Genomic DNA, 25,394 nt, shown 5'->3' on the forward strand with positions numbered 1-25,394 from the left:
ACTGTTTGCTCAACTTCCTGAGTGTACAGGTGTGCACCATGCCCGACTTTTTGGGTTATTTAGAATACAGACTAATAGATGTGACTTCACTTAGGAGTTGACAAGAGGAAGTCGTCTGTGTGTTTGGTACAAATACAATTTTTTTCCAGTGTTTGGTCTATGGTTCCTGAGCTGCCGATCCATAATACAGAACCACAGATAGCAGTTATAAACAGATTGGGTGTTGCACCTTTAAAGGTGTGTTCTGCTCTGACCCACGTTGCCTTGTTACCAGCAGAGCCTTACGTTTCCGTGTCTTGGCGTCTATTAACCAGCACACAGGCTTTCACATCCGTGTTTCTTGGAAGAAAACAAGCACTGTTAGGCTCATGCATTCTTTATTCACTTGACAAATACAGGGAAATCTGCAATCATCTATCAAAATTATAGCTTCCCAAGAGTTTGAAAGGTATTTATTTAAAAATTGATTCACAGTCTGTTATGTACAAAGTAGTACCCATGATAGGAGAAGCCAGGCCGTGACCATGTGAGAGGAAATGATCCCTCAGAAGCCCTCACCCTGGCACTTGCCAGTCTGCAGAAGCTTTCAACAAGTATAATAGAAGTGCTTTCAGGGAAATCCTTCCTGCTAGGCAGACGTGTGCACACACTACACTCCAGGGCCCAAAGGGACACCTGCATCCACAAGAGGCACAATGCTACCCCAAACTCCTGTAAACTGCTTTGACAGTCAAGAAAGGGTAAATTTCAGCACCAGGGTGTGCTTTGCAAAATGCAGACTGGGGGTTTCTAGCAGCTGAGAAGACTGACAAGGTGTGGAAGACCCTGAGATGGGACAGCCCATGGCTATCTAGCTGGTACTATCAAGGAGGGCTGCAAAGAACTAAAACTAGTACTTTTCCTTTGGTGTTTGTTTGTAGAACTGCCCAGGTTTGGAGAAAGACACAGGAAGACCCCAGGTTTGCTTTTAGACTCTAACTTATCATCAAAATATGGCATTATTTCCATCCCAAGCATGAATGCAAATGTCCAATTTCCAAGTTGTCTTTAAACTCAGCATTAAGGACCCACAGGGAGTGAGGAGAGGTGGCTCAGGCTGACGTGCATAGACCACCAAAAGGCTCATTTAACCAGGGGGGCTTGCTGAAAGGATGGGCTTCTGAAGGAACGAGGTCCCCTTAACAGCATTCACTATGTAAGCCTCAGTAATTAAAAGTCAGGACGGGTGGGGTCGGGGCTGTAGCTCAGTTAGTAGAGTGCTGGGCTAGCATGCACACAGCATCAGGTTTGACCGCCAGCATAGAATAAACTGGTGCATGTGAGTGATCTCAGCACTTGGGAGGTGGAAGCAGAAGGATCAAAGTTCAGCTGGGCAGTGGTGGCGCACGCCTTTAATCCCAGCACTTGGGAGGCAGAGGCAGGCGGATTTCTGAGTTCGAGGCCAGCCTGGTCTACAGAGTGAGTTTCAGGACAGCCAGGGCTACACAGAGAAACCCTGTCTTGAAAAACCAGAAGAAAAAAAAAAAAAAAAAAAGAAGGATCAAAGTTCAAGATCAACCTCAGCTATAGAGTGGGTCTGACAAGAACCTGTTTCTTTCAGAAAGGGAAAGAGGAAAAAACAAGAAATGGAAGGGAAAGGAAGGAAAGAGGTAGGGAAGAGGGCAAGTGAGCCTCCAGTACCAAGCCAAGCACACAGAAGACTGAATAAATCCCTCAGTTTCTCAGCTTTTCTTCCACGGTTAGATCACAAAGCCTGGCTCCGGGGTCAGAGACAGAGACTACCATTAGAAGTCTGACCTTGGAAAACCTTATTTGGCAGTTAGTATCAATTTCACATTCAACAAGTTAGGGTTATATCCATAGGCCCAGCAAGATGGCTCAGTGGGTAAATGCATGCACCTCCAAGCCTGAGGATTTGAGTTCAATTCCTGGAACCCACATGATGGGAGGAGAGAACCACCTGCTGTTAACTGTCCCCTGACCTCATGGAAGTACATGCTTTGTGCAGAAATAAATGTAATATATATACACATATATCTATGCATACATACATATACATAACATGGCATGATGGTCCACGTCTTGTGATCCCAGCACTTGTAAGGTGAAGGCAGAAGGATCATAAATTTGACTTCAGCCTGGGCTACACGGAAGACCCTATCCAATATGCTTGAGACCACAGACAGAACAAGCAGTAAACATACTATTCACTTGTGCATCTACCACAAAAGGACACTAAAACTTCAAGTGAAGTTCACAAGCAAAACCACAGACCTTTGCTCCTTTTGTGATGAAGTTGATCGACTGCTCTTGGCTGTTGTCCTTTGCTCACTCGCTCTCTCCTCTCTCTTTTCCTCTTGGAGAAATGTAGCCGTTCAGTGTGAAAGCTGTGTACCTAGGACCCCTTTAACCCAGCAGGATCAAAACCAGGAAGGAGCGCCCTTCCTCTCCAACCTCTGCCCACAAATGCCCCGTATCCTGTAGGCATCAAACCTAAAGCTATTGCTTCCTTCCCACTGTCTTTCCACTAAGCAGGTGCAGTCAGTGGCTTTATCCCAGATGTTTTCTGGCTTGTGGACACCCCTCTCCTGGACTTAAACACCTGCACACAAACACAACCCATGCCCTCTTGTCACCAAACACATGACACACTTGGGACTCTTACAGCACTGCTCTAGCTGAGATTGGCAAAGTAACTTGAAGGAAAACTTCTAATCTGCTGTCTGTGTGAGAGCAGCAAGGTCTGGGAGAGCAGGGCTGGGCTGGTGAGGTGGCTGGGCTGGTTTGGAGCTCGTGTCTAGAGCATGCCTGGTGAGTTGGAGACTCAGGACCCATGTGGAGAGAGCAGACACCACAGGGCTGTCTTCACATATGCATAATAAAAATGACAGAATCTTCTACCACAAGCCCCTCTCCTCCCTGCATGGCTCTTCCTGCTCTTTTCATCAGCCTGAGTCTGTTTGGGCTTATATCCTTTAACTATAGCCTGGGAACTGAACACAGGGCCTTGAGGATGCCAAGTGCATCAAGTTCTCCCAAAGAGCTACACCCTCAGTTCCTCTTTTGGGTGTCTTGTATGGTATCGTTCAGGACCTGTTCACCTTGCTCTTTGACACAGGGCTTTTCATTGGCCTAGACCTCGATGAAGCTGGGCTGAGTGGCCAGCAAGCCCAGGGACCCACCTGTCTCTACTTTACCGCGGAGGGTGAGACTAGACCAGACTCCTCAGGTCAAATTCTTACTAAGATTATTCCAGGTCAAATAAAGGGTAGCTCACTAGTGGAGCACTTGCTAGTGTGCCCAAAGCCCCAGGCTAGACCAACAGTATTGTTGTGTAACCCAAAAGAAGTATTCTAAACTCTAACGAGACCCCCAAAGTGGCTCCTAGGATAGAAAGAGATCTATCACAGGAGAGAGAGAGAAGGTGTCCTTGCTTGAGCCATGCTAGTTTCTCAAGTCTTTTCAGCTGGTCTCCTGGCTGAGGTGGCTGCCACAGGCACAAGGGACTGCTGCTCAGTAGTCTGTGTGCTCAGTGTAGCGGCCACAGCACCCACACCCAGCTGTAAGCTCAGCAGAGAGGCTGCTGCTCACCTCACACAATGGAGCACTGAGAGGAGGCCAGAAGCAAGTGAGGCTGCTTCTTAGGCTCCTGAGACTGCAGAGCCTCGTCCCTCAAACCTGCTTATGTGGCTAGCTCACTCTGCCCCATGGCTGTGGGAGGGCCCTGTCTTTCCTCTTGGCAGCTGGTTTAAGTTCTACATCCAGGTACTTCCACAACTAACCAAGAAACAGCTTTTCTCCAAACCTTTGTTTCTTTACCAACATAATTGGTTCATGAACTGACCAACTACCAGCACTAGACATTAATTTAAATCCTATGGTTTTATTTTTTTCCCCCCAATGCTGGGGACTGAGCCAAGGAAAAGACAAGCATTGTATTCGGAGCTATCCCCCAGTCCCTAGTTTAAATTCTGCCCTTGACAGTGAGTGGATTGTGGTGACAAAAGAACAGCCAGGACAGAGAACACTTCCCCAGCCACTTGTCGCTTTAATTCTTTGGGCACACATCCTATTTCCCATTGAAGGAGCTATGGCAGCACGCTGACAGCACTGATTGATTGGGCTCGTGGTATTTGCATCACATGAGGAGAACCCCCTGGGTTATAGGGCCACTAGCTACCTCCCAGAGCTGCCTTGTCTGCTGTCAGAGGGAACTGCTGAGGGACAAGGGAGAGACACGGAGAGGAAGCATCCAGGTCAAAAGTAAGCTTAAAGTGTGTGTAAAAATGAGGGATTTGTGGGAAACCCAGAAGTTATGTAAGAATGACAGGGGACTGTTGAACAATAGATCCATCATTTCAAGAAAGTATAAACTTTGGAAGCTGAGGTTACAACTCTCAGGATAGAGCAACCCCAAATTCGTCCAGAATGGCCTTGGGAAGAAATGGTAACCACAGATAATAGTGTCAGTGCTTGAGAACAAAAATGGTCAAAGTCACTGACGTGACAGGGGCTGGGGTTTGTGTGGGACGGTGTCCTTATTTAAACTTACAAGTGGGCAGCAAAGGAGCCTGAGAGGGAGGCCTGGGCCCAGTGCCACCTCTGCACGGAGCCTCTGGACAGCACAGGATTCAGCTAGGACCTGTTTTATTTCCAACATGGCGTGGAAGATGGCAGCTGTTTGGTTCACATCACTTCGTTTAACCTCTTGGGAGTTCTCAGTGCATCTCCATGCCCAAGGGTCAAAGTGCTGGGAGAACACAGAAGCTCCTGGGCCCAGCACATGTCCTTGTCCTTGTCTCTCAAGTCTGTTTGTTTCTGCACTGAGGGACAACACCCGCTGCAATGATGGATGTTGGAAACCGTTCTCTGTAGATGCCTCCTTCCACAGTCCAGTAGTGCAGGTGGCTAGGGATTCTCGGAAGGAAGCTGCAGAAGTCCCGCTGGAGTCCTGACTTGTTAGCTGAGGACACAGGAAAATCATCCATCTCCTCCTCAGGTTTGTTTTCCATTTTTCTTTTTTTGATAATCAAAGAAGAAACATCCATGTTCTAACTGCAGAAATGCTAGATATAAAACTGATGGAATGCAAGTTGGTCCATGAAGGGCTGCACAAGATAATCCGTGGCAAAGTAAAAAACGAGCCCAAAGGTGATGGAGATGGGAAGGGCTGGCAATGCTTTCTTGAAAATAGCGAGCAGGAGTAACGTAAGGCACAGGCCCTGTGGAGACAGAGGCGCACTCAGGACCACCCCCACGTCAATGGCCATCAGCACCACCTTCAGTGAATACTCTCCTTGAGGCCTAACTTTTACAACAACATTTCATGAATTCTTGGAGTCATGAGAGAAAAACGTAGCTTGTGGCCCTGGGCCTGATGACAACACAGCAGCGACTCAGGAGGCTGAGGCAGGACTGCAAGGCAGAAGCCTGAGACCAGCCTGGACAACACAGGGAGAGCTGGGTCAAGAGAGAGGAGAAAAGAGAAGACAGGAGGGGATTCTTTTATATATACACAACCCAGACTGGCTTCAAACGCTATATCTTTCTCCCTCAGCCTCCTGAGTGCCAGGATGTAAGTGTGCCCCATGATGCCTGGATTAAATAGGAAAAAAATTTTTTTGAGACCAAGCTGGCTTCAAATCGCCCATATAGCTAGGAGGATCTTGAACTTCTGGCCCTTCTCCTATCTCCATAGAGCTGGGATGTGCCCTGTGCTCGTTTTATGTGGTTGGAGACTGAATGCAGGGCTTTGGACTATGCAGGCACTCTCACAACTGAACTATACACCCCAACTCCAGGCAGCAACATGTTATTAATAAGTCAGGTTTTTTTGCTCTTGAGATAGGATCTCACTATGTAGACTAGAACTTAACAAGGTTAGCCTTGAACTCATAGATCCGTCTGCCTTGAAAGGTGCACACCAACACACTCAGCTGTCTAAGTCAGTGTTGAAAGCCACTGCCATTGTAAGCAAGATGGCACTAAAAGCAAGCTTGTTGCAGGCTGTGCATCAGATGTAAAGCCAATGATCAGGGCAGTCTGTTATAGAGTCTCACTGTGGGACTCTCAAAGCTGTTCATTTCATTTCTTTTTTCTCTTTCTTTTCTTTCTTTCTTTCTTTCTTTTCTTTTCTTTTCTTTTTTTTTTTTTTTTTGGTTTTTTGAGACAGGGTTTCTCTGTGTAGCCCTGGCTGTCCTGGAACTCACTCTGTAGATCAGGCTGGCCTCAAACTCAGAAATCCGCCTGCCTCTGCCTCTCAAGTGCTGGGACTAAAGGCGTGCAATACCACCACCTGACTCATAGTAGTTTCTAATGAGAAATACTCAGTTTCCTGGAGAACTCTTAAGAACTACACAAACTACTTACCCAAGGGTGAGACAAAGATGAGCACAGGGCTGAGGCAAGAGCTAGTGAAGGAGAACACAGCAAGCACATGGTGTTCATTCAGCCTCAGCAACACACTTTGCAGAAAAGACATAGCTAGGCTGGCTGCATCTGCTGATTTCAATGTGTGGCCAGAGTGGAGAAAGACTCAGGCAGGCTCTGAACATCCATCTTTAAAAAGCTTCTCAAGGGACTGGAGTTCTTAGCCTGCCTGAGTCAAAAGGGAATCCTCAGGGTAGAAAGATGGCTGGACAGGTAAAGCCACATGCCACCCAAGCCTGAGGGCCTGAGTGTGGTCCCTGGAACTCATGTAAAAAGCTGGATGGAGTGGGCACTCACCTGCAATCCTAGCATCTCTATGGAGAGATGGGAAGTTAGAACAGGCAGAGGCCACCTGGAGTGCACAGCTCGTGGTAAAAGCACGGGAGACCCTCCCTCAGGTAGAAAGGAAGACCCAGCTCCTAAAATGTTCTCTGAGAGACCCTGCCTCAGGTGGGAGGAAAAACGTTGTTCTCTGTCGCATGACTGCCACAGAATATGTGTATAAACACACTTAAAAGGGAATTAGCGTAACAGGACGCAGAGAGTTTTTTGACCAATTTTTGCCAGCATATACTTACGATCAGTATGGCTACAAAGCAGGCTATGGTTGTGTTCCAGTCTCCACTGGCGGTTGCTGAGGCCTTACCAACCAGAACACTGTAGAAAATGAAATCTCCCAGTCCAAGTTTTACTCCTCCTAAAAAAAGGAAGATTAAGTTTGTCATTCTTTTCTATGTTTTTTTTTTTTTTTTTTTTCAGACAAGGTCTTGTTATGTAGCCCAGGCTGGCCTTGAACTTGTGAACTTCTTGCCTCAGCCACTCAAGCCTTAGGACTATAAGTGTGCACCACCGCACCCAACTTTGTGATTTCATAATTCAAATATATGATCCCAAGCTGGGCATGGTGGCATGAACCTGCACTCTGAGCTCCTAGAAGTCTGAGTAGGAGGATAGTTTAAGACCATGAGTGGGAGGCCTGCATGGGCAACACGGTGATACTCTGTCTAAAAAAAAAAGTCAAATGAATTAGAAAGCACAGTCCCACACTGCAGGAGAAGTCAATAAATGATATATACAATTCCAGCTTCAGAAAGATTGTCTTCTTTATCTTCTGTTCTTTCTATACCAGGAGTTTTAGATTCTATGTGACTCTGGCCTCTCTGTACCCACCTCACCGCTGCAGCGCTGCTCGCATATCTGCTTGTCATCTTAATGCACTACACACTCTCTCTTTTGTGTACATGTATTAAAAGAGGGGCACTGAGGGTGTTACATGTGTACATGGTGCATAGAGGCCAAACGGTGATGCCTGATGTCTTCTTGAATCATTCTTGAGCTTAGCTTTGGAGACAGCACAGCACATGGGAGCTGGAATGGATTCAGTTAGACTGGCTGGTCAGCAAGCCCCAGAGATCATCGTATATCTACCTGCCCCATGCTGGGACCACAGGTGTATAAGGCTGTGCTGACCTTGTTGGAGATTAAACTCAGGCCCTCATACTCGGGTGGCAAACACCTGAATAAGCTATTTCCCCAGAAAAACTCAATGTACTCTGAGAGACAGATAATACTGCCACTTAAAGAAACCCATGATTTAAGACAGAGATGATGCACGTACTTTCCTCCGGGTCTTCATTAGTTAGGATGCTCCCAGAAAGTTCCTGGACAGCAGCTCTTGACTCAGGAGTAGAGCGATGAGGCCCCAGGTGACTGTCTCTTTGGGCCTCCCATTCTTCACTGAAGCCACCATCATCGTTCCCAGACCCAGAGTCCTGTGTCTCCCCTTCCGTTCCTTTAAGAGAGAAGGTTAATTAGAGCACTAATCCTTAGATCACTGCCTCCATGTTAGAGGGTGGAGTCTCGGGTAAGGCAAGCATGGTGACTCTGCCATTCCTTTTCTCCATGTACATTCTACAGCGGAGGAACCGCGACCTGGCACTGTCTAGGAGTGTTGACATTTTCTCTTTTATTTCTTCTTTTTAAGGAAGGAAGAAATGGCTTCCATTTTCCCTGCATGTAGCCTAAATATAATGCCTGGCACTGCAACTGTCAGGACCATAAGGAAATGAGGGCTGCAGACAACCCAGTATATCAAAGGTTGCAGAGCAGGAACCATGAAGAACCTGCACCTTGTGAACACCAACAGCAATCATCTTGTTCAGTCCTCTATCCCCAGAGCTTAGGAAAACATTGAGCATGCACCTAGTCAGCATTTGTTAACTTACCAAAAATCCACTTTCTCATATAACAAACAATGTGCTGGCTACTACACAACTTGACACAAGCTAGGGTCATCACAGAGGAGGGAACCTCAGCTGAGACAACGCCTCCATCTGATGGAGCTGGAGCTGCAGGCAGCCCTATAGAGCGTATTCTTAATTAGTCATTGGTGGGGAAAACCCAGCCCACTGTAGGTGGGACATCCCTGGGCTGGTGGTACTGGCTCAAGAAATAGGAAAGCAGGCTGGGACAGCCATGGGGAGTAAGCCAGTAAGTAGCACCTCTCTACGGTCCCAGTTCCGCTCCTGCCTCCAGGTCCCTGTCCTATTTCAATTCCTGTCCTGACTTCTTTGCTGATGAACAGTGATGTGGATGTGTAAACTGAACAAACACCTTTCTTCCCAAGTTTCTTTAGCCATGGTGTTGTTTTCACCCCAGTAGGAACCCTGATTAAGGCAAACAATCACAACTTTTCTCTTTAGCTTCATAATAGTTGGGGCTGGAGAGATGACTCTTCCAAAGGACTTGGGTTTGGTTCCCAGTACCCACATGGTGACTGACAACCACCTAAAGTCCATGGGATCTGATGTCCTCTGCTGACCTCCATGGATACCAGCCATGCATGTGCACTACATACATGCCGGCAAAACACTCAAATACATAAAAATTACATATATATGCGTGTGTGCGCACATGTGTATGTGCATGTAATAACATTTATTTTATTTTAAATTAGACCTGTAGCCTTAATTTGGCCTGTCATCTTAATTTTCTTTTTTTCTTTTTCAACTTTCTAAGGTCTGTCTTTTAAAGAAAATTCCTTTCTGCTTCATTTTTCACCACACTGTTCTTTACTTCCTTCCGACAGAGCTGCTAGTGATGTTTTCCTTAGTGACTTCTGCAGTATCCACAGCCCTTGGTCATCACCGTTATCCAGTCCACTGAAAACTGACCTTCCACACCTCCCATCAAATGTTTTCAGTTACCCTGGAAATAGTGGACAAGAGGCCCCCTGCACCCCACTCCCACCTCTTTCAGTGACAGATCTCACATAGTCAAGGCTAGTCTTGAACTCACGGTGTCTTGGGGAATTTCAGCTCCTTGAATAGTCCTATGTGCATTTACTAGGGATAGCCAGTTTCTCTAGGAGATTCTCTGTGGCATCTTTCATTACTACACTTCTCCCTACATCCAGGGCTTCTCAGGCAAGTGCTCTGGCCCTGAGTGTCAGCGAGGGGAGTGTAAACAAAGAGAAGGCTGAAATTACTCCTCTGTCATTTCAATCATTTATCTATAAATGACAATGAGCCTGCAAAACGAGAGCATTTACAAACAAGTGCCACCTACTTTGCGTGTTATACTTGGGGTTTTTGGGTACCCTCCTTTGGGCTTCTGGGTCTCCTTCAGCCATATTCACCAACCACACCATTGTTGCTGTTGAGAAAGACAAAGCTGCAGGTGAATTCTCAAACCCAGGACACTGCTCTCACAAGCAAGAGGCCAGTACTTCTCTCCAGAAAACACTGGGCTTTGTGCAGAAGTAACTCAGGATTAAAACGATAGAAGATTGCAGGTTAAGAAACAAGCATAAAACGGAATGTGCTGGGGTTGGAGAGACAGCTTAGGGGTTAAGAGCCATGAATGTACTGGCTGCTCTTGCAGAGGACCGGGTTTGATTTCCAGCACCCACATGGTGACTCAGAGCCATCCATAAATCCAGTTCCAGGGACCCAACACTCTTCTGACTTCTGACCTCCATGGACACCTTAACTGCACTAAGCCAGCATCGCTCCAGCATACTTACAGGAGTAGATAAGAGCTGGGAAGAGAGTCTCGTTTCTCTCCTGAGCTGTTTCAACCAGCATGCGAAGTGGACCTTTGGGACATAAAACAGCCACCAAATCTAGAAAGAGGAAAATTAAAAAAAGACACCCAATAAAATATGCTGACTAAAATGTGTAAATGGATACATGCAGGGGAGGACTTACCTGAGGAAACAAGTTTAATATATATATATATTTATAAGTTTAAATATATATATATATATATGTATATATATATATATATATATATGGTTTTTTTTTTAAATGTTGGGTAAATATGAAAATATTTTCAGTTAAGCAGCTAAGAGAAAAAGCAACCTAAACAAAATAAAACAGAACCCACAGAAGACACAGGTCTTCACAGTAAATTATACTCTGGCCTCAGTGCTGCATGCTCAATCGACAGTATATGATTACTGGGGTCTAGACACAGCTCTTCTTAGCCTGAAGGAAAGAGGCAGAGACAGCAAGACAGAACTATTCTAGAGTAGTTCTCACTCTGGAACAAGCAGAAATGGGAGGGAGCCATTTTTTAAAAATTCACCTATAAATTACGAATAGACACTTTATTCCAAATACCAACTTTTCATAATACCAAGAGCAGAGTGGGGGAGCGTGTCCTGTCTTTGCAGACTGTGCAGAATGGGGTGTGCTGCTCTGGCACACTTGCACAGAGCATGAAGCCTGCACTCAACCCCTAGCACCACAGAGCAAGTCACAGAATTAAGGAATTTGCAGTAAGAGAGCAACAACTTTAAATGATAGCTCTGTACATGACAAAGTTTAACAGTTCTTCAGTTTCCAGTCAAATAAAGTACTTCACAAATATTTAGGTCTCAGAACATCTGCTGGTGCAAAAAACCGACCTCAGAGAAGCAGCGATAGGCCTAAATGATGTCTGGTTCTAACCCGTTATCTCCATAAACTACAATTTCCCTTTCATTTTCTATGTTATAGAAAAGCAAAAGATAACCTCAAATAGTTAAAAATATCAAACAGGTATAGCTAAAATGGTAAAGGGAGACTTAACAGCGGACGTCACTTAATTCTGGCCTTCAGACGGTCGCTCTCCATAGAACCGTGACAACAGCACAGCGGAACACTCTCCTCTACACTTGCATTCATATGTTCAAGTGAGAAAAGCAAGATTTCCTGACCTTAGACCTAATGGGATCTTCAGCTGCCTTAAAGCTGCCACACCCTGTAACTATTTTGGTTGTATGACATGTTTCCCCTTACAGAATCTTGAAATAAATAGATTCAGTTATTTTTAGGGCAATTAAAATGAATGAAAATTAATTTACTTAAAAGGTTTCAGAATACTCCTGACAAAACATCTTGAGACACTGTAAGGAACACGTTGAGAATCACTATGTAAACACTGGGTGCCCAGCTCGTCCATACTCAGAAGACCTGAAGCTCAGAGGCCTCCCCTGTGCTGTGAGCCTTCATGAGAGGGTAGCACAAGCTTAGAATTCAGACTCTAGGTCAAGCCACATGCAAGCGACCAGGCAAATAATTTACCTCTGTAACCTTTAAGCTTCTTAGCAACAAAAAAACCCTATGATAGTGACCTCACTGATTGCACAGGTTGGTATTTTAAATTACATTATTTACTGTGCTTGCTTGCACGAGCGTATGTGTATGTGTAACTTGCAGGAATTGGCTCTCTCCTTATCACCTTGTGGCTCCTGGGGTTACACAGGTTGTCTGGTTGTCAGACTTGGTAGTGAGTCCTTTACTGGCTGAGTCATCCCGCTAGCTCACAACAGCATTCCTAATCTCAGCTATGCAGGGACAGATGGCAGATTTACAAAATATCAATAAGATGAAGTTACCATGAAGGTGAGGCATGAAGTATGACTTTTCTAACCCTGACTAGCTGCTCAAATGTACAACAGAACTGACTCAGTTCTAGGGCCACAGATCTGAAAACGAACCTCTTTTTGGCTTTCGCGTGGGACAAGAGTTGGAGGATAAGGCCAGGCCCTGTTACCACGGCTAGAGTATCACTGTTGACTCTTCAGGACCCACGGCACAGGAGCTCTTAAAAAGTATGCTTAGATTTTTTTAATTTTATTTTTTTGTTGTTGTTTTGTTTTATTCCAGACGGTTTCACTGTGTAGCCCTGGAACTTGCTCAGTAGACCAGGCTGGCCTCAAACTCATATAAAGATCCACCTGCCTCTGCTTTTCAAGTGCTAGGATTAAAGGCATGTGCCATCATTGCCCAGCTGAAATAACAGGTTTATACTGAGGACCTTTACACCAGTTACAGACTCTATCCATAGGTCTTTCTATAGATTTAACTTTAAAGACAGTAGACAAACAGGTGCTGGGCTTATTTTTACCAAAGTAAACCTCATTCTCAGAACTGTTTTTTTTTTTTCTCCAGAGAGGCTCTCAAAACTTAGTCTGGGCTGAACTTTTAGTTCTTCTGACTTCATCTGTAATCCCAAGTGTTGGGATTACGGGTGGACATTACTACCCTACATAGTTTACTACTTATTTAATTAATTTTTTTTTTTTTTTTTTGAAAAAGGATTTAAAGTGGCCCAGGCTGATCTGAAACTTACTATATCAGCCATGGATAAAATTTCTGGTCCTCCTGCCTCTACCTCCCAAGTGCTGAGATCAAGGTGTGCACACAGGGCAGGACAAAGTTCATCTTTAAATGGGTGATTCCACTGAAGTTGCTATATGATTTTGATCTTAAAAATGAATTGAGGAAACATGACACCCTTCTTTGGCCTCTGCAGGCATAGGAGTGCATGTAGTGTACTGACACACTAACAGGTAAAACACACTACACATAAAGTAAAAATCTGAAAGGAGAAAATTAATGGAGTGCGGTGAGATGGCTCAGTAATGGGGTAGGCAGCCAGGCCGCCCTTCTGAGTTCACTAGGTCCCCAGGACCCCCGAGGGAGAACGCTCACTGCTGAAGCAGTCCTCTGACCTCGATACTTAGGCAGGACATAAGCCCTTCCCCCAAAATAGAAAATAGTTTCAAAACTGAGCTGAACAGTTACAGGTGTGCAGCATGCTGCTAGCACGTCTCAGTATATACCAACGCACTGAACTCTTACAAGCCTGGAGATTTGGTCCCAACTTACAAGGACATCAAACCTCAGGGAAACTGCTGGTGACGGCTGCTGACTTTGCTGCTTTGTTTACTGGGGTCTGGGGACTAAAGCCAGGGACTCACATATGGGAAGAGGAGTTCTGAATCTAAGTCTTCTGAGCAGCAAACTGTGGCTCCTCCCATCAACCCAGCTCAGAGTCCTAGTGAACATTTTACAAATCCTCACTCTCAGGGCTGTGATGGGGCTCTAGCACCAACTAGTTGCAGGTACAATCCTTAGCACTGTAATAGGAAAAACCACTGAAGACTATGGGAGATAACCATTAAGAGTTTCCTTAAATCAAGAGAACTAGAAGAGGAAGGAAAACACACCAGTGAGTATTTCTGTGATGAACAAAGTGTCAGTCTTGAGTTTTACCATATACTGAAATCACAGCCAAGATGAGCCATGCGGTCCATTCAGGGAGGTACTTGATAAATACCAGGGCCATGAGGGCACTGATCATAATGAGATATGCCTGCTGCAGTCGAAGTGGGCCTTTCCAGTGAATGGCAATCATGCCGACCACACCAAAATTCCAGATTAGGAGTGCAACTGTAATGTAGTCCACGGCAACATTGTAGGTCTTAAATACTTCCCTGAAATCAATCAAACAAGGATTTGAAGTGACTTATGGGCTATAACTCTCATGAACACATTGCTTAGAATGAAGATTCTGAAATATTAACTATGCACATCCCATGTTTGCTTTTACTATGACCTATGCTGTACTGCTTATTTAGGTAGCACCTTGTTCTTAAATATCACACTTTCCTGGACCAGTACTTATTTTAACAGGTACTATATTATTCACATAAATGAACACATAGTATCACGGGTCACACCTATAAAAATAAAAACAAAAACTAAAAGAAAATCATATCACCTACACTATCATCCTGTATTTTATGAAATTCTAAAGTATCTGAAATTAGAAAAAATTAACCATTAATTTTTATAGTGAAAACATAAATGATATTATTTTCATAATAACAGTATAATACTATAACGTCATTAGATGCTGATGAGAACAGTATCTAAGAATACACAGGAGACTTATCCATTAATCTCTAAAAGGACGACTAGACTTGCCTTTATTCTTATAAAATGATTTATTCTTAGTGTCTGTGTGAAGCTGGGATGGCACTCAAGGCCTCATGTGTACTGAGCATGCACTCCACCATTGATTTTATGCTCCTAGCCCGCTGCTTGGCACTGTGTAGGGTATATGTGGGTGAGTTTACCTATAAAGGCACATGTACAAGCCATAAGTTGACATTTACCTCATTGTTTGACACAATGTCTCTCACTGAACTTGATGCTTGCTGTTGTGGCTAGCTTGCCTAGCCAGCAAGTCCCTGGGATCTGTCTGTCTCTGTCTCCTGTTGCTAGGGTTACAGGAAACTGCCTCGGCACTGGCCTGGCTTCTATGTGGGTTCTGAGGATCCCAACTCAGGTCCTCATGCTTGACTAGCAAACGCTGACATCTTAGCCACCTCCCCAGACCCTGGTTAACTTTTCTAGATGAAGAAAACTATTTTAACTTCTGGAGAACGAAATCTATCATCTAAGAGATCGTAACTATGGTAGGCATCCTACGGAGCAAACGAGAAGGAAGATATTTAAGTACAAGCTGTGGGCCATGGGCCAGCTCTAAGGGCAGTGGTGGGTGTCAGAGTTACTGGGGAGATAGACCAAAAACCTGTAGTACTTACCCTAAGTAAATGAACGAAAAAAAGAACAGCAGCAACAGAGATGAGACAATAAGCCAGGCATGGATGACCTAGAAGAGAGACAACTCAAATATAACCAACAGACTCCATAGTTCCTAAACAAGGAAACTCTTAACATGAGGCACTTTGTAGTGACGGGGTGGTCCAGTGGCCTTACACACGCTGGCAACTGCTAGATTACTGGGTTCTAGCCCAAGCCCATAGTCTACTTTTTCTTTTTCTAGACAGGGTTTCTCTGGGTAGTTTTGGCTGTCCTGGAACTCACTCTGTAGACCAACGTGGCCTTGAACTCAGATATCTGCCTGCCTCTGCCTCCTGAGTGCTGGGATTAAAGGCGTGCACAACCACTGACTGGCTTCCATGTTCTCCTTTTAAATGCCAGAACAAATGTGGCTTTGGGATCACCTCAAACTTATATGTCAATTTCAGGTGCAGTCAGGGTATAAAACAGAAACATAAAGACATATATATTTAGAAAAAGTTAACATTTTTTAAAAGTTTTGTTTAAAATAAACAAAAGACATCACTTGGTATTCACTTGCCAAAAAAAAAGATATCAATAAAGATAATTTATATTATTTACTCTGGCCTGTAAACGGAAAGAAAAAAATGTGGACAAAAAGAACAATAAAGGGGGCTGGAAAGATGGCTCAGTAGTTAAGAGCATATGCTGTTCTTTAGAACCCATTAGGTTTCCAGTACCCACACTGAACAGTTTCTCAGGAGATGTGAAACTTCCAGCTTCTATGGGCACCTGCACATTCTGACTTACCATGTTTGTTCCAGTCTTTATACTGTTAATTTGCCTGGAATAAGGGTGTAAAGCTTTCCAGCTCAGACTGGTCACCTATGATTGTCAAAGCTTTTCCCGAAGACGAAGGAACACCCCTGCTCTAGACAATCAATCACAAGCAAGCCTTCTCTCCTCAAGTCCCTAGCTTAGCAACTCCCACAACCCCCAAAGGCCCCAAAGTCAGGGCTCTGCTCCCAGCCGTGAGCATTCTCTAAACCTGAGGTATCCCTGCTAGAGATCTTATGCCTCTGAACTTACAGATTATCTGTCACAAATGCACCACAGTCAACTGCCTTTTCTGTGTCTGTCCCTGCAAGGGCCCCCACCCCCGTCTAGCACTGTACAATCAAACACTGCTAGGAGAAATCCTCAGGGTTTATTTGCAGACAGGTCCAAGCAAGCTGCTTCTGAATGTCTGGCTCAAAAGCTCGCTCTACTTCATGCTGGAAGTCAGAGTAAACAACATTCTTGTATGGAATTGGCTGTGCTTCCTAAGACTCATTAAAAAACAACACGGAATAGCACAGATTAATGAGGGTGGAAACAGAGTTGGGTACCAACATTCCAGATGTTTTCAAGTTTAGCATAATTAAAAGATGTACAGGACTGACCCAAATGTTAAGGTTGGGTCTAGCTGACAGAATTAAGCACATTCCATGGTCCCTCCTCCGTATGCAGCTACACCTGGAAGAACTCAAACCTCAGCTGGCTGCGCACTAAGAGAGGAGGCAGGAGCTAGGAAAGTGCAAGTAGCATTGCTTCAGTAGCCTTTAACCCTTCCTTCCATTCTGCTCACTTCCACACAAGGCCTGCCAGAGCTGGCACTAGAGAGATTCGTCTCTTCTCCCTTTCTCTATCCTCCTAAGCCCAGCCACCAGCCCCCCCCCAGTCATAGAAAAGAGGTGGCTGGAGCCCTTCACCCTGAAGCCACAGTGTGATCAGGGTATGAGATGAGTCTTGTTTAGCTCTGACTTCCCAGCTTTTGGCCCTGACACCAAGAAATAGTTTCAGTGTCTGGCTGGGAGAACAAAAAACAGAAAGGCCCCAAGAAACCAGAAATCATATCTGAAAGCCATTCATGAGCTCACTGGTCTATCTCCCAGGAAGCACGTGTGGCCATGACTCTTTTTCTGTTTTAAAAAATTATTTTATTTGTATGGGTATTTTGCCTACATGTATATTTATGCACTGTCTGTCTGTCTGTGTGTCTATATCTGTCATCTGTCTGTGGCAGAGGCCAGAAGAGGATGTCAAGTTCCCCTAAACTGTAGATGGTTGTGAGCCTTCATGTGAGCACTGGGAACTGAAATCAGGTTCTCTGGAAACACAGCTTACCTGCTGAGCCATCTCTCCAGCCTCTTGTTTTTTAGACAGAGTTTCACTATGAAACTTTCTGGCCTGAACTCTTTATGTATTTTGGGCTAACACAAATGCACACATGGACAGAAATAGTAATAAATAAAATACTTGATTTTTAAAAACTGAAAACAAAGTGCCCAAGATACAACCCAAAGTACTCAGCATATAAATATTAGAAAAACCTGTTTGCATGAAAAAAAAATCCAATAAACACAAACAGCAAGATAACATGTATGTTACAATTCTTAGTTGTTAGTGAAGAAAAGAGACCAGGAGGGCATCATTTCCCAACCCATTCTATTAATTCAGCATTAACTTTTTAACAAAAACAAAAATATATTTAAAAAACCCAACCAAACAAAAACCCCACGGCGTCAACACACACATCCCATTCACATGTGCACCCTAACCACTGGTGACACAAAAAGTCAAAGCAGCAGTTGGTGCCGGGTAGGAAGGCAAGCCAGGGTTAGAAGGGCACAGCAGCTGTAGAGAAGACAAGGGTGGGAGGCGCCGAGACCCCACTCTGGCCAACCTGTCAGCACTATGTTATAGTGCTATGAACGCATGCAAGTACCACTGAGAAGGACCCTGTAGTCCACTACAGTAGACAGCTTGTTTTTGCTAACCCTGAAAACACTGAACTAAAATGAACCCATCTCTCTGTATTTATAAAAATATAGTGGACACATTCTCTAAAGTTTTCTTTCTATGTTGGGAGCAGAGAAAAAAAAAAAAGAGAGAGAGAGAGAAAAGTCTGCTTGCCAGGCAGAGTCACGGCAGGTCAGGCTCTGTTGGCAGAGCCCCGGCTGCTGAGGTGTGGAACAATGAGGAGGTGCACTTGAGGCTCAAGGCGAGGGGCTGAACATCCTATTGACCTTGGTGGGAGGAACAGGGAGGTGTTTGGATGGGAATGGATGTTTTATGTGAGACTTCAGCAATTGTTTCTGTTAGCGTGTGTAAGAAGCTATGAGAAATACACTGGTGGCTGGCGTGGTATTGACCTGCAGTCCACTCACATCTGTTTCTTGCGTCTTTTTTCTATCTTTCCTATGATCATCCTCACTCCCCCTCAGAGGCTGTTCGACTTCATACGAGTCACCCTGTACCTTTCTAGAAGACATTAATCTGAATATTTGAATACAATCTCAAATACAGTTAGAAATGACAAAGAAAATGAAAAATTCTTAGAAGCCCTCTTCTCCCTTTAAAAAGGAAAGTAGAAATAAGGTCAGAGGATAGGAGAGTCACAGGTAGCTTCTGGCACGTGCCAATCTTCAACAGCTCACTTGCATGCAAAGTGGCTGTAATAAAATTTCCAAAGATATAAACTCAAAATGAGCAGAAGTCACTCACTCAAGGTACAAATCACCATGAGTAAAGGACAATAGAATTGTTCTTCCCCAAAACTTCAGATATTATAAGACAGGAAAGTAATAGAAAAAAATTAAATATGGACAAAAAGACTACATCCAAAATGATCTACTATCTTTAAAACAGACAAATATAAATTCCAGAAATGAAAAATATAACTACTAGATTTTAAGGAACAGTATTAACAAACCACATAAGATGGAAAGAAGTCGGAAATACACCATTAAGTTAGGAGAGAGGGCGATGGGAGGGAACATTAAAACTTTGGTAAAAAAGGCGAGGCATGGCAGAGCACTGCCTTTAATCCATGACAGTCTGAGGCTAGCCTGGTCTACACAGTGAGCTCTAGGACAGGCAGAATACACAGTGAGATTCTAACTCCAAACAAACAAACAAACAAACAAACAAAAAACCAAGACACCGGAGTACCTTTGATTTTGTGGTATGTGAAATCAAAGGAGCAGAAAGGGCTGACCTGGCACTACTGGCCTGGAGGAACGTGTGAAATAAGTGACTAGTAAGAAAGAAGGCAACGGATGAACAGGAACAACATTCAAAGCTAACAAAGCGGGCCCTGCACACACATGCAGCTCGGTCTTCATGTGCTTCCTTCCACAAATGGAGGAGGGGATGTCCCAAAGCTGTTGCCTATCTGTGGGATATGTTCCTTTAACTGGGCTGCACTGTATGGCCTTAGTGGGAGAGGATGCACCTAGCCCTGCAGAGACTTGATGTGATACAGTGGGGGGAGACCCAATGGGGGCCTCCACCCTCTCAGAGGAAAAGGGAGGGGAGGGGACTGTGTAAGGGGAAGGTAGGGACCAGCAATTAGGCCGTAAAGTGAATTAAATAAATAAATCAATGAAGTTTAAAAAAAAAAAGTTAGCAAAGCAGACCTATTGAAGATAAGGGGATGGAGTATATGTGTTTGCAGATAACAAAGCAGAATTAATGAATCAACCAACAAACCATGCGTCTAATAAGCAATGACTTCTAGCCTGAAAGCATTGAATCAAAGTTGTATTCAGGATAGCACAGTGGCTTAGATGGTAAGGCACTTCCTGAAGGCATGACAACTGAGTCGGGTCCTCTTGGATGGCATTTATTCTGATCTGAGACATTCCCTTTAAAAGGTGGGTGCTGATCAACCACAAATGAAATCAAAGGCCAGATATCTGAGAGAACAGAGACCCACAAGATCCTTGAGGGCCACTCCGCAACAACACATAAAGGAGCAAACGACTGCCTGGGGCGGAGATTCTGACAGCCCAAGTGGAGAATGGTCTCTGGGGAGCTGCCCAAGGCTGCAGGGAGCTCCAGGGTGGTGGCTTTCTGGATCATCGCCTGTGTGGAGTGGCCTTTGCAGTGACAGAGCTGCTCTTGAATCATCCCTGCTCCTTGTAAGCAACCCCTCAGTATAAGCATCCTCTTGTTAGTAACCCCAGTACAAACCTCACTAGTTTGCTAATTGGACATTGGCTTAATTGTTACTTTGGTATGGCATGGCTTCCCTTTCTGGGGTGAGCATATATGTGTGTGTGTTGCAGAAAAAGTCTATCACACAACATGGAAGGAGAGAAATGTCTCCTGCAAACTGACCTTTGACTTCTACATATGAGCCTTGGCAGATACATGTCCATATACATATCTGCACATACATATAGAGAGAGACATACACTATATAAACTTAATTTTAAAAAATTTAAAGTTGGGCTGGAGAGATGGCTCAGCAGTTAAGACCATTGGCTGTTCTTCCAAAGGACCTGAGTTCAATTCCCAGAAACCACATGGTGGCTCACAACCATCTATAATGGGATCCGATGCTGTTTTGTGGTGTGTCTGAAGACGGTGACAATATACCCACATACATAAAATAAACAAATGAATCTTTAAAAAGAGAGAGAGAGAGAGAGAGAGAGAGAGAGAGAGAGAGAGAGAGAGAAACCTTAAAGTTATATCTGAGGGTACAAAATTAATCCTGAGAGTAAATGATTTTGTTTTCAAGTTTTATTTTTGCCTTATGTGTATGCGTGGTTTCCCTGTGTGTCTATACGTGTACAGTAAGTGCATTTGTGCCTGGCTCACTAGGAGCCAGAAGAGGTTGTTGGGTTTCCTGGAAACAGAGTTAGGGATGAATATGAGCCAAGCCGTGGGAGTAGGAAACTGAATTCATTAGTTTCATGTCCTCTGCAGCAGCAGCCAGAGCTCCTGCTGATAAACCACTCCTCTAGCACTAAATATGGTTCTCTAAGAAACAAAGCCTGGAACTGGGTTTGTGAGCCTGAGGGGAAACTGCAAAGGAGGAAAGGAACAAAGGTCAGAAAGCACATTAACAAGCCAATGGCAAGAGAGTCCAGAAAAACTAAGTTCTAGAAGGGCAGCAGATATAACTAGGGAAATACTGTCAAGCTGGCTAAACAGTTTCCATGAGGTACAGAAAGAGAAGACATAGTTTTTAGGAATTGAGGACTAGGTTTGAGAGGATTTTTACATAATGGCCATGAGTCAATCAAGACCAAATTCTGGACTCAAATTCCCAAACTGATTCATTAGCTTCTAACCTACAGCAACTGTGACCCTGACCCCATGCCTCAGGGGGATGTGCACATATGCACATGAGATGCTAGATGAAACATGGCATGTGCACACAGTCCAAACAGTTGGCTTACTGTCATCAACAGATCAGTGCATGAAAAACTGAAAACAGAGGCAAGTACAGGTAGTTTACAGATGAAAACATGAAAGTACACAGAAACTAAGTAACTCCCCAAGATTACTAGGAAAAAACTCTCAGGAAATTCAATGCAGAGTCCACAGCTCTATATGTAGTACACAGGTAATTTTGAAAAAGAAAAGCAGGAAATCTGGACGTGAGGGAGAATAAATGTGGGAGAAGGCAGAATTCCACCCGTAATAAACTCTAAAAAGGAGGCAAAAGAACAGGCCTAGCCCACAATCAGCCAAGCTCCAGAATGTGCACTAGGGCCAAGAAAGGGGCTGGCAGGTAACACTTGGTAAGCAGACAAACACAGGCAACAGTGAGAAGGGCAGGAAAAAACCCACTGCTGAACACATTATTAGTTAGGTGGTGGGGGCACAGATCTTTAACCAAAGTGCTGGGGAGACAGAGGCAGGTGGATCTTTTGAGTTCAAGGCCAGCCTGGTCTACAGAGTAAGTTTGAGGTCAGCCAAGGCTACACAGAGAAACTCTGTCTCAAAACAAAAACAACAAACAAAACAAAACAAAACCCACAGAAAAATCTAGGAGGAAATAATGAAGACTGCAATACAGAGAGTTAACATTTGCTATTACTGAGGATGACTTGTATTGATTGGTTGGTTTTCTGAGGTTTGCATATGCAGCGTGTGCTGGGTAGCTGAGATACAGGAGGCAGTCACTCATTGAGAGGGAGGGGTGGGTGGGAGGGAGGGAGGGAGAGGCTGGGAGGCTGGGCCTACATCTTTGCTTCAACTTCTCCCTGTGCCCAGTGGCTAAAGCAAGAAGCAGTGCTGCTCCAAGAGAGACCACACAAATGATGTTCAAAGTTCTCCAGTGAGGTGGCCAGTCACTAATGAGGTCACAGCAGCACCCGAGGCGGCTTCATGGGCCACTTAAATCCTGTAGCACTATTTGTTAATGACGATATGCACAAAAGTCTTTGGAATGCCACAGGCACACTAGAAATCAAAATTCTGAAAACACATGACCTTACATGAAAACACCTATTTCCCATGTGTGTCTTCTGGTACTTTCAACATGATCCAGAATGAAAGGAAAAATAACTTACATCCAAAATATAAGACACTTTCTTCTTTGCTAGACCAAGTCAAGAATATAACAAGAAGGCTGTGAAGTGCCTCAGAATGTAAAGCTTGCAAGCTTGAAGACTCGATATCTAGAACCCAAGCAAAGATGGAAGGAGAAAACCCATCCCACAAAGTTGTCCTATCAACTGCACATGTGCACTCTGGCAAGCACAGGCCTGCACACACATTCATATCCTCTCTCTCTCTCTCTCTCTCTCTCTCTCTCTCTCCCTCCCTCCCCCCGTCTCTCTCTTTCTTACACACACAAACACATACACACACGCTCTTTCCCTCTCACACACATAATAATAACAATCAACAAGCAGGCTAAAGCAGACAGCAGTGCCGCCTTGTGCTCACCTTGTAGCACCTGTATTTATAGAGAACCACCAGGAGGATGGTCATAACAACGATGACACTAATCATAATGGCAGCATTCAGGATGGAGTGCAGGGCTCTCTGGCCTACAGTCTCAGTGTCTTCTGTGAATGGGGTGTAGATTCTAAAGAGGGAAACAGAACACAAGAATGTTAATGTGTACGTCAAACCACATACTCCTTTAAAACTGTAATTCATTGTGAGGTCTTTGGTTTACTGAGTCTTCTAGAATGTACCTTTTGCAGCTCAACTAGGAATTTTTTTATTAGGTTGGTTAGTTTTTGAGACAGTATCTAGTAAGTAACCCCAAGCTATCTTGGAACTCACCATGTAGCCTAGGCTATACTTGAACATGTGATCTGCCTGCCTTTGCATTCCAAGTGTGGAGATTATAGGTCTGTACCACCCTCGCTCTAGGTTATAATTTTTAAAAATGTAAACACATATACTTTTAAATTGTGTGTGTGCGCGCACACACACACTGGGTGCATGTGTACAGATGTCCATGAAGGACAGAGGTATACAATCCCTGGAGCTGGAATTAAAAGTGGTTATGAGCTGCCTGATGTGGGTGTTATGGATCACTCAGTACATCCGCAAGAGTGGTGCACCCTCTTAACTGCTGAGCCATTTCTCCAACCCTCTAGCTAATAATTTTTAACTTAAAAATAGCTATCCTCTAAAATCTTCAGAGTAAGAACTAGACAGTGCAGCGATGAACTCACAGGCAGGCACTGGCTCCATCTAGTGGACGCTTTGTACTGAACTAACGAGCTCAGCCACGGTTTTCTCCATAGCTCATTAGAATTTGTTAAAATAACCAAGTTCTGGCACATTAACTCCCAAGGCTGAACAACAGTTATTAGAGAAAGGTGACAGGGTTTGAACAATGGTCTTTTATCTGCAGGGTGACTATGATTGGAGTTGTCGTCCAGTATTTCATTTACATAAAAATACCATAATTCCAGGTGCCAAGGCTTCCAGCGCAATGGCCTCACTTCTGCCCTTACAGCAGGTGTGGCCATGAGACTGTGTGATAGCCAAGGAACTCTGAACAAGCTATAGAGGTAGCTCCTGCAGGGAGTGCCCTCGGCTATCTGATGCCTATGTCCCCTTCTCAACTCCCTCCTGCTGTTGAACGAAAGCTGAGGCTCTAGTGTGGACCCTAAAGAAACCTAGGACAGAAGCTGAAGAAAGGAGCCCACATGCTTCATGAATAAAAGACCAACATCCCAATCTGGACTGCCTACCCTCACCTGCACTGCTCTGTGGGAGAAAGAAACAAGGTGTGTCATTTGAGTTTCTATAACAGAGTCATAAAACTGGGTATGGTGGCACACACCTGTAATCCTAGCACTCAGGAGGCTGAGGCAGGATCAAAAATTTGAGACTAGCCAAGATTACACAGTGAATTCCAGACTAGCCTGACAAACAGTGAAAACAGGCTGCTATGAGAAATACTGGAAGGATCCAGTCCCAGTAGATGAAGGTAGTTGTCTTTAATGATTTAACATACAAGCCAAGATAAGGACAATAGGAATGCTGTTGTTTTGTTGTGTAGCCCAGGCTGGCCTGGAATTTGCATACAGCAGAAGATGGACTTGGGTTCCTGATTGTCCCTTCTCACTGACAAGTGCTTTGATTACTGGCATATGATACCATGCTTGTGTCTCAATCACCACATGGTGAGCCCTGACATGCATGGTTCCTAAACCTCTAAACTTCCATGAGCCATTTGCTAAGTGCTAGGATTTCAGGCCCTGCCACCACACCTGCTGGCTTAAAAGTAAGAATTCGAAAGGTTATAGAACTAAAACAACAACAATAAAAAACAAGAACAAGACATCAAATAAATCATCAATCCCGTCATCCTCATTGCCTCTTGCTATCAGAAAAGATGGATGGTTCATGGTCCATAGGCACAGAGATCTTTGAGAGGAACAACATGCTATGAGGAAAAGCCACACTGGCCTAGAGAATGAAACACTTGTACATACAGCTGCCCATCCTTCCGGGTATAGAAGCTGACTGATTTGATGGTGGCCACGACGACGACCATGCAGAGGGTCACAGGAACAAAGAGCATGATGACATGCTTGGCTCCATATTTCAATGTCAGCTCTTCATCTTCCTCCTCATCTTGTTCCACCACCTGCCTTGAGTTACCCTGTGGTCGGCCATTAGATACTGGCTCAGGGTTGTCAAGTCTCTGCCTGTCGTGATGCTGCTGCCGTTCTTGGCTGTCATTCTAAAAGCACAAGAAATGCATTCAGTAATCCAGACTCTCAGCACAAGGCATTCTGTAAGACGTACATCTAAGATTCATGGTAATAGCTCCATCAGTACTTAAGTTCT

The 25,394-nt window shown here is 44.4% G+C and overlaps 1 protein-coding gene across 3 annotated transcripts in view; it reads right to left on the reverse strand.

Moving 5' to 3' along the window:
* Nucleotides 1-360: 360 nt before the first annotated feature.
* The window catches only part of Psen1 (presenilin 1), a 47,603-nt gene continuing 22,569 nt past the window's right edge, over nt 361-25,394 (reverse strand). For 2 of the 3 annotated variants that reach the window (XM_076921735.1, XM_076921736.1), the window contains exons 4-12: nt 25,037-25,287; nt 23,022-23,163; nt 15,311-15,378; nt 13,974-14,194; nt 10,454-10,552; nt 9,997-10,083; nt 8,048-8,221; nt 7,008-7,126; nt 361-5,222 (exon numbers count right to left, since the gene is read on the reverse strand). In XM_076921735.1, the coding sequence (XP_076777850.1) occupies nt 5,067-5,222; nt 7,008-7,126; nt 8,048-8,221; nt 9,997-10,083; nt 10,454-10,552; nt 13,974-14,194; nt 15,311-15,378; nt 23,022-23,163; nt 25,037-25,287 (1,317 nt within the window). In that variant the 3' untranslated portion in view covers nt 361-5,066. Of the gene's footprint in view, nt 5,461-7,007; nt 7,127-8,047; nt 8,222-9,996; nt 10,084-10,453; nt 10,553-13,973; nt 14,195-15,310; nt 15,379-23,021; nt 23,164-25,036; nt 25,288-25,394 lie in introns of all 3 variants that reach the window. The other variant, XM_076921737.1, reaches the window with a different exon arrangement.

This window comes from Arvicanthis niloticus, chromosome 23 (assembly GCF_011762505.2).
Source record: "Arvicanthis niloticus isolate mArvNil1 chromosome 23, mArvNil1.pat.X, whole genome shotgun sequence".
NCBI lineage: Eukaryota > Metazoa > Chordata > Mammalia > Rodentia > Muridae > Arvicanthis > Arvicanthis niloticus.